The 10069-nt window shown below is 40.6% G+C and overlaps 1 protein-coding gene across 5 annotated transcripts in view; it reads right to left on the bottom strand.

Moving 5' to 3' along the window:
* Positions 1-906: 906 nt before the first annotated feature.
* The window catches only part of SYTL5 (synaptotagmin like 5), a 323995-nt gene continuing 314832 nt past the window's right edge, over positions 907-10069 (bottom strand). For all 5 annotated transcript variants that reach the window (XM_051827009.2, XM_051827010.2, XM_070066530.1 and 2 more), the window contains 3 exons: positions 8651-8786; positions 5189-5397; positions 907-4143 (listed from right to left, as the gene is read on the bottom strand). In XM_051827009.2, the coding sequence (XP_051682969.1) occupies positions 4001-4143; positions 5189-5397; positions 8651-8786 (488 nt within the window). In that variant the 3' untranslated portion in view covers positions 907-4000. The remainder of the gene's footprint in view (positions 4144-5188; positions 5398-8650; positions 8787-10069) is intronic.

The following is a 10069-nucleotide window of genomic DNA, read 5'->3' as shown; positions in this document are numbered from 1 at the left end:
GGGCAGAGAGCAACATTCTGCCAGTGGCTCTGTGTACGCATGTGATCCAGAGATTCTAATGGAAGGAACAATCCGCAGTGCCCATTGACTTTGAGCCTCGCTGTGAGGTGGCTGGGCAACCATGTAGGATGGTGAGGCACCTGCAGACTCCCAGGATCAAGACACCTAGGTGGAGCTATCTTGGGGAACATCTGCCTCTCTGTGGACTGGTCAGGCTGGCAGGCCAAAGAGAAACCTCTGGACCCAGCAACTGTGGAAGCCTTTTGTGCTGAGACTATGGGGACTCAGGGGTTACATGAGAAGGTGCAGGGTGTAGCTGGGTAATGATATCTACCATGCCCAACCCAGGTGTTACCCTGGATATTCGCCCCACCCTGGAGAATTAACCAGAGCTCCCTGGCCACACCCGCAACACACCTCTTGGTATTCACTGAAAGTGCAGACATTCCCCTAAGCCATAGAAGCATAGCTCAAAGATATAGCCATCAGAGGAAAAAAAAAAAAAACAAAAAACCTCAAAATCAACTCCACAAAAGCCTAAAAACAAATGAAGTAATTCAAGAAACAAGAATAAGGAAGACAGCATGAACACATTTCAATATTAGAATGCAAAGATGAAGAGATTGAGGAAATGCTGGAAATGGAATTCAAAAATTAATCACAGGATTAGTCAAAAGTAATCAGAAGCAAATCCACCACTAAAGAAAACCATACATGACATGATGAAAAATTTTTCCATGAAATTGAGATTTTAAAGATAAATCAATGAAATATTAGAAATGAAGAATTCAATAGATCAAATAAGAAATGCAATGGAAAGCCTTAACAGCAACTTGGTGAGGCAGAAGAAAGAATATCTGAACTAGAAGACAAATCTCTGGAAATCTTACAGTCAGACCAAAAAAAAAAATAGAAAACTTAAAAATAGTGTTGGAGATTTATGGGATAATAGCAAACAACCCAACATACTGGTCTTAGGAGTTCTAGTTACAGAAAAGTTCCCCATCTGGAGAAAGAAAGGGTCATCCAAGTACAGGAAGCAGAAAGAACTCCTAACAGACATGACCAGAAAAGATCTTCACCATGATACATGGTAGTCAAACTATCCACAGTAAAACATAAAGAAAAAATTCTAAAATTACTTTCAGACGATCTTCAATAAGACTCACAGCTGAATTCTCATCAGAAACCCTAACAGGCTAGGAGGAATGGTGAGATACAGTCCAAGTCTTGAGAGAAAAAAACTGTCAACCCAGAATACTGTACTTTGCAAAACTCTCATTTATGAATGAACATGAAATAAAGACCTTCTGTAACAAATAGAACCATGCATCTTCTCTGACAACAATGGAATAAAGCTGCAAATGAACAACTCAGGAATCCCCAGATCATATATAAACACATGGAGACTGAACAACATAGTCCTGAATAAACAGTGGGTCATGGAAGAAATAAAAAAATTTCTGGAAACAAAAGAAGATGACAATACAACATATCAAAACTTATGGGATACAGTAAAAACGGTGTTAAGAGCGAAGTTTATAGCAATTGGTGCCTACATTAAGAAACTGGAAAGGTACCAAATACATGAGCTATCAATACACCTCAAGGACCTGGAAAAAACAACAACAATCCAAAGCCAAAATTAGTGGGAGGAAAGAAATAATTAAAATCAGAGAAGAAATAAAGAAAATTGAAACAAAAAATACAAGACATCAGTGAAATGAAGAGCTGGTTTTTTGAAAAAAAAAAAATTGAGACACCATTGGTCCAACTAAAAAAAAAAAAAAAGAGAGAGACAAGACTCAAATCAATAAAATCAGAGATGAAAAAGGAAATGTAACAACAGACATCACAGAAATAAAAAGAATCATCAGGAATTACTACAAAGAGCTGTTTGCCAACAAATCAGGAAACCTAGAAGAAACGGATAGATTCCTAGACACATACCATCTACCGAAATTGAGCCATGAAGACAGAAAACCTAAGCAGACCAATAACCAAGACAGAAATTGAATCAGTAATAAAGATCCTCCCAACAAAGAAAAGCCCAGGGCTGGGTGGCTTCATTGTTGAATTCTACCAGACATTTAAAGAACTAATTCAAATTCTTCTCAAGCCATTCAAAACAATTGAAAGGGAGGGAATCCTCCTGAACTCCTTCTAGAAAGCCTGCATCGATTTTCAAAATTCAAGAAGAAATCTAGAAATTTAGGACAACTAGTAAGAATAAACTTGAAACTGATTTTAGACCTGTTACTACTAATAATAAATTTATACATTGAAGAATTTTATATAAATTCAAGTGAAAAAACTGAGCTAATGGGCTAGACTATGACTCTAGAATATACTTGGGTCAAGTAAGTACATATTCAAATAATCTATTCTTACCTCCTTAATAAATAAACATAGCATCATGGTAAGGATGGCAGTGGAAAGAAGTCTAGCCTAAAATTTATGTCCATATTCAGTCTCGGTATGACCCGGGGCAAGTCACCTCAGCTCCCTGGGTTTGGGAACATGCCAAATGAGGAATCAGGCTTGAAACACCCTTCTAGCTTTAACCACCTTTGCATTTAAGTTTGGTGACCAAAGTATCTTGAATTTCAGGTGATAGAAAGCATAAACATTGAACTATTGGCCCCAATTCTTTATCTCTTCCTGTATCTTCAATGCTTCTCTTGACTTTATTGTGGGCAGAATGTTACTTTCCTGCCTCTTGATTTTACACTTGGCCATATGACTTCCTTGGACTTAAGGGATAGCAATAGTCAGCAAAAGCAGGGAATCTAAATGCACTTGAGTAGTGGTACTCATTCTATTGCATCTCTGCCATCACCATGCTCTTTTTATTGATTTGGGATAAAGAGAATGTGATTTGAGCAGATGATCTAGACCTTCATGTCTGTAGCAAGAAGCAGAGATCACTTAGCCAACCTTCACAATCATGAGCAAAAAGGATTGTCATTTTAAGCCACGCCATTGACATTTGGAGTGGTTTGTCAACCATCATTATTTTGGCAATAGCTAACCACTATAAAAGGAGCTAAAGAAAACTCTGGGAAGGAGAAATGAGGGGAAAAATGAATAGAATCCATGGATCTCTCCATAACAGTGCAGAAGAGGGACAGAAGAAGCCGTCGGTAGAACACCTACCTTTCAATAAACTATTCTCCTTAATGAACAAAATGTGAAAGGACATAAAACTGACCATTATTCCTTATTCCCTTTTAGTTAATGGCTTAGACCATTTTATAAAATACATGTTTATGACAGAGTTCTCTACTAGCTATATCATCAGTAGGGTGATGCCACATCCCATGTTTCCCTGGTCAATTCTAGTTTACATCTGATTTTCTGGTGTCATTATCTAGCTCTTTTCACTCTGGTTAGTAGGCTGATCTAGATGATAAATTGTGAAGTCACCATAGAAAGCTCTGTCAGACCATCTTGGTGCATTACCTGGTCAATCCACAAATTTGAAAGAATAACACAACCACTACTTTGCCTGAGGAACCATCCCCACCATAGCTTCTTTGGTTCATGAGAATATCTAGGATGAGCAACGGGTGGCAGTACCCCTTATTCTGACTCTTCAAGTGATCTGCCTTCCCAGTGGTCCCCTTCATCCTCCAACCATTGGAAGAAATTTAAAATAACTCACATTAGAAAAATTCTGGGGAGCCCCTCCCTAATATCAACAATAGTTAGTACAAAGCCTATGAACTATTGCATAATTTGCTTATTGACTGGACAATGTGATGCATTTTGTAACAAACACTGAAGAAGGCCTGGCCTATGGACATAGAGAGGTACATGTATTTTTTTAGGCACTCAGCAAGATCCTAAATGTTCATAACAGTGACATCTCTTCCTTCATGTCACAATACCTTCAGGTGAAAAATAACAGGGAACTAGAACCCCAGATTCCAGCCTGCTATGGGTAGAAGATGGCAAGCAGACAGTTCCTGGAGACTTCATTCGTGGAGAACTGATTCCTTCAGAGCCTACACTTCCCCATGCTGGAACGGAGCATGAGTACCCCCTCGATAGGAGTCCCAGGGTTGTCAGCCATCTTCTGCCAGAGGCGTTGCTCTTCTCCCTGAGCGTCCATCCAATCCACATTCTTCCCATGGCTCACACCTGAAGAAGGGAAAGGGGAACATTACACTTCACAGATGAAATGTTTTGATCTTCTGGAAGTCATCTTCAATCTGGCTTATTGACTAGAGAGCCCTTAATTGGCTTGTCTACCAAGTGATGTTAGAATGGAATCAAACCTTTGCGGCTTGCACTGCACTCTTCTGTCTAGATGATGTAAGACAAATCACGATGGCCTTGGTGGCTCACTCCTCCAAACTCTGGGAGTTCAGCAGAGAGCTGGCTCATCTACATTGAGTTAACATGATAGAAGAACAGCCTGAACTGGGCTCTGAGGCTGTCCCTTTCTAACAAGGCCACTTCTCTGACATGGGGAATTTTCAGTGTAGTGGCACAGATGTCTTTGGCTCCCCCTAATCCACAAGCATCATAGGAACAGTGGGGTCTTTCTCAACAGAAATGCTGACTATGGTGTATGCCTAAGTTATGGGAAAAGGAGAGCTTGGGGACTGCATGGGCATTACTAGTGCTTGTGTGCCTACTACTATATTCCCCTGCCTAATTCACTCTGTTACAATTGTGTCTCATGGTGCTAGCAGTGTGTTTCCATGGCCTCTTTGAACAATATTAAGTGTCACTCCTTAGGGAAAAATTGTTTCTTTTCAATTTGATCAATGTGAATAATTGGTTCAAGTGCTGGACAGAACTGAGAAGAGGATGTAAGGTTAGCCTTGGAAATTACTCTCTGCCTTATCAGAAGCCTGTTCTGCCTTGACGAGTCTATCCTGAGCAAAACCTGAAGGTCCAAGAACATATATGAAATTCACTCAATCTAAAGTGTAAATGTTATTACATGAAATGACCAAATATATACATTATGCTCCCTAAACTTCTAGCCTAAGGATACAAAATTATAGTATAAATATTTTGATTTTAATAATGAACAGATTCTTAGCTGAAGGAGTACAGTCTCAGTGGTAATTTCAGGAGTCAGCTAAAGCTGAAATGATATAAACATCTATTACACATCACACCTGCAGGAATCACACCCCTGCCCCTTGTCTGGTCATAGACCCAAGTCCCTCACCACTTCCAGAATTCAAACGAACTCCTCCAAGAAAGATGTTGCTGGAAAAGGCCTCCTTGTCCCAGATGGTAAGTTCTAGGCAAACATTATTTATATCCTGTGGATGCAGGCCACTGAACATGAAAGTATGATTCCACTGAGGGTTAACACTCTTTTTCACAACCGGAGTTTTGTGCTTGGTGGCTTTGTTATCATCTGGGAGCAGGTAGCTGCAGGAGAAAACACAATCAAGCTGTCAGTAAGACAGTAGGAAGAAAATGTTGTTCCTGATTAGTCATTTCAAATTCTCATAATTTCTAGTGTGTGTGTATATGTGTCTGCATGTAAGCATGATATGTGTATTTGTCATTCTCTCTCAGGTTGTTACATGCTTACATCCAGATTTATTTAATGGAATGGCTTATTCTTTCTTTTAAATAGAGCAATAATCAAATGACCTCTCTCTGCTTCCTATTCCTATTTTGGTTCTTCCTCCCATCTGGAAAAGAAATACCTCCTGCAGTCAACATTTTGAGTGCCCTTCCTTGGATCTTACTGGCCTATATCTTAGTTGACTTGCAGCCAACAAGGGCAATTCCTGGCCTGTTTGCAGCTTCCAACCTCAAGTACCTGTGTCTCTTGGTCTTTTCTAGTGAAGGACTTTCTCTAGTGCTGTATGAAATGGTTCAGCTGATTTGCACAGAACCCTGGAATCACTAGGGATCTAATGCCCCTTGGGGCAAGTCTCAAGCAAAGGGTTTTGGGAAATGGCGACACACTCAGCATCCCTACCACCCTTACCACCTGAAGTGATAATAGAGTTCTTCATTGCCTCCCAGTGGAATTGAATTCTAGAGGCCCACATTTGTAGCCTGCCCATTATCATACCTTTTTAACAGCTTCCCTACCTGTCCTATCTTATTTTCTCTATTCTCTTACTGCTTCCTGGAATCTCTTCTCATATAAAATATGTGTACTCTAGGCCTTCACCTCTACTGTGGTCAAAACAATAGGCTCTATGGGTGGCAGGGGTTGGGTGGGGGACATTTGGCCTGCAAGCCATATAAAGCCCACAAAATCTTTTGGCCTGGCCCTGCCAAGACAACCACAGACAGGCCTTAGAATGCAATAATTCTATAGTAGGCTAATTTTTAAGTTGATAATTTTGTATGGCTCATTAATAATGTTATAAATATCCAATGGTTTTTGCCAATAAAAATGTTCCCCACTCCTACTAGATACACAGAAAATACATTTTTCTCCCTTTCAGGAAGTATGCATTAGGAGGGAGACATATGTATGTATGGAATTAGTACCTCATTTATAACAATGAAGCTACATTCGGTCACTTGAGACTTCATTTCATGTACCAAGCATAGAATTCCTGTGCTTCCTATCCATTCTCCCCTTATTCCTGTCTTTAAAAATATCCTCATTAAGGCCGGCGCCGTGGCTCACTAGGCTAATCCTCCGCCTTGCAGCACCGGCACACCGGGTTCTAGTCCCGGTCGGGGCACCGGATTCTGTCCTGGTTGCCCCTCTTCCAGGCCAGCTCTCTGCTATGGCCCGGGAGTGCAGTGGAGGATGGCCCAAGTGCTTGGGCCCTGAACCCCATGGGAGACCAGGAGAAGCACCTGGCTCCTGGGTTCAGATCAGCGCGGTGCGCCGGTCGCTGTGGGCCGGCTGCGGCGGCCATTGGAGGGTGAACCAACGGCAAAGGAAGACCTTTCTCTCTGTCTCTCTCTCTCACTGTCCACTCTGCCTGTCAAAAAAAAATATCCTCATTTAAAAATTTTGACACAAGGTTATCCAGAATAAAAACTACATTATCCAGCATATCTTGCAGCTAATCTAGTCACATGACGAGTTCTGGTTAATGAGATATAAGAAGTATATCTGTATGAAAGTCCTGGGATGTGTCTTGCCAGCTGGAGTTGGAATGGGATGGCTAAAACTCAAGCAGCTATCTTGGCCCATGAGGTAGATCCTATAACAACACAGAAAAATCCTGCATCTCTTGAAAATCATATGCTTCCAATCCTTTATCTTTTTTAGACACTGTTATTTTGTATTACAAACCTGTTAATTGATATATTTTTCAATATTAAACTTTACAGAGGGTTTATTCTTGCTCTCTTCATCTGTTTTCTTTTTTAAAGTCAGGTCTTTTTCAAATAAGCTCAATATTTAAGTATAGCTAAGGAGAGAATTTGCTAGAAAGTTAACATTTTTCCCCTTTAAGAACAAAAAGATTTCCTTTTATTATGTTTGCTTCATAAAATTTTAACAAGATAGAAAACTGTTTGGTAAGATATTAACCACCCCTGCAAGCCACCATGAGGCCACTGGCCAGGAGCCGTCCCCTTATCCCACCAGGCAGGGATCTCAGAGCAGAGGTCTGAACAGGGTGGCAGAGCTGGTGGGGCACATTGGAACAGTAGGGGCCAGAGAAAGCATTTCTTCTATCTTTAAATCTACTGCACAAAAGAGTGACAGACAGACTGGGATTCAGATACACACATTCACCAACAAGGGAGCTGCACACAGCAGCTTCTCTTCACTGCTGGCTTTACCAAAGTTAGAACACGTGAGGGCAAACACTTGACCCATTTCTTCATAAGGAGAATGCACTTTCCCAAGAACATTTGGGAAGAGGAACAAAAGTGTCCTGTGATTCAAAGAATTAACCTCAAGACCCAGCATCATTGGAAATTATTTTATCCGGTATGCCTCTAGTGCTCCATGAGGGCAGGAGCATTTCTTACTTATTTTTGAAAGTGCAGAACCCAGTGCTTGACATTTGTGCATTTCTGTGTTTCTTTGAATGAATGAAAAACATTCTTCTAGTTCTAGTTTTTATAATTACAGGAGAAAAAATCTCCAATAATCAGGAATCAAGAGGGATTTGCTGTTTAGGTCCTGAGAATTGGGCAAGAAAATCCATTGAAAGGGCTGTATCCCCTGAGAAAAACTGCCCTATGCTCCACAAAGTGGGTACAGATCCCAGCAAGAAGTCCCAGAGCCTCTGCAAACCACTTTATGGTGGTTTCCTCAAGAGAGGGTGTTCTGATTTCTCTACTTTTTACAATTTCATCCAAGGAAGAAAAATAGCAAAAAATCCAATATTTTGCTTGTTTTTACATAATCGCCAGCACCAAACAGTACCAAAGCACAATAAAATATATTACACATAGAAATCATACTTCTCCCTCCTTTGAGAAATGAATGCCATAGGAAAATTTGCTCATCTTGAGCGTGAGAGTGATAGAAACTCCTGAAATATGCTAGAAACAGAATGGAAGCTAGAATAAGCTGTTCCCACTACAGTTATATTGTTTTACATGTAAGAGCTAGCATTTAGGGGTAGTTCTATCCCAGTACATTTCCAGAAAGCAGAACACAGAAGCCTCGCAGCTTCTACTGTCTCATGGACCACTTCATCTCCCATTAAGTAGCATCTCAAATGAACTAAAACACAATTACCCCTTCACAAAGCTGTCAGAAGTGCCTCCTGATTTCACTGCTGTCAAGTTCTTTGCCTCTTTGATGAGCACTTCTAGTATTCCTCCAGAGATTACAGGTGACTCCTTCTTCTTTCCTTTCTTAAAGGTCTTCTTTCCTGCACCAAGCACCAAATTATGAGGGAGGAAAGGGGGAGAGATTCATGGATTTCACTTCAACATTTACAAAATCATCAGCAAAACTTTACAACTGATGATTGACTCAGGCCTTTAAATTATTGTATATTTTATATTCAATTAAATATTTTTACCCCCTTGGAATCCTTCTGGATGAATTTTTCATTTCTGTTTGTGCAAAGGAATGGAAAAAGCCTAGGAAGGGAAAGAGCTGCTCTTATGGAGGAAAAGCTTTGATGAAAGCCATACACACAAAGCATCAAGACTCCAGAAGAGAAAATTCCATCACCCTCTTTGTAGATAGCTTAGTCTTGTAGACTATCAGTTCCAGGAAGGGTCCGCTCTGTAGGTTATAGTCTAGGAACAATTACATTTTGCATAACAACTACATTTTACTCTTTTCTACTTCTAATTTTAATTGCAATAAAATATAATAACAGCCATCACCATAATTTCCACTTTTATTTACTACTGTTTGAAGCATAATTTATAAGTATGGATCTATTTAATCCTCAAATCAAACCTCTGAAGTGAGGAAACTGAGGGAGGGAGAAACTATGTTACTTGTAGAGTCACACTGAAGGGGATGATTATTAATGGGAGGGCAAAGGAGGCTGCATGTAGGAGTTGATGAAAGGAGAAGGGCAACAGATAAATATCTCTGGGTTTTTCCTTAACACTCTGCATTATAGACCAACTTCTTCCTCAAGGCTAACTGAGTAGCTATGAATGTCATAAATCCATACAGCAGCTTTCTACATCCCTTTCCAACAGACTGCCCCCCATTCTGGAAGATCCTATATCTCTGGACTGACACAAAACAAATTTCGCCATCAAGACTGGTTTCTAAGTATGAGCTTTGGCCTTTCCTTGTATGAATCCCATGCCCTTCCATAGTATATACCTTTTTTTTTAAAAAAAAGGATTTATTTATTTATTAGAAAGGCAGAGTTATAGGAGGTAGAGGCAGAGAGAGAAAGAGAAAGAGAGAAAAAGAGAGATTATCCATCTGCTGGTTCAGTCCCCAGATGGCCACAATGGCCAGAGCTGTGCCAATCCAAAGCCAGGAGCCAGGAGCCAGGAGCCAGGAGCCAGGAGCCAGGAGCCAGGAGCCAGGAGCCAGGAGCTTCTTTCAGGTCTCCCACATGGGTGCAGGAGCCCAAGGACTTGATTCATCTTCTACTGCTTTCCCAGGCCATAGCAGAGAGCTGGATTGGAAGTGGAGCAGCTGGGACTTGAACCGGTGCCCACATGAGATGCAGGC

Source organism: Oryctolagus cuniculus, chromosome X, assembly GCF_964237555.1.
Source record: "Oryctolagus cuniculus chromosome X, mOryCun1.1, whole genome shotgun sequence".
NCBI classification, from domain to species: Eukaryota; Metazoa; Chordata; class Mammalia; order Lagomorpha; family Leporidae; genus Oryctolagus; species Oryctolagus cuniculus.
This window is presented reverse-complemented; position numbering and strand designations above follow the sequence as displayed.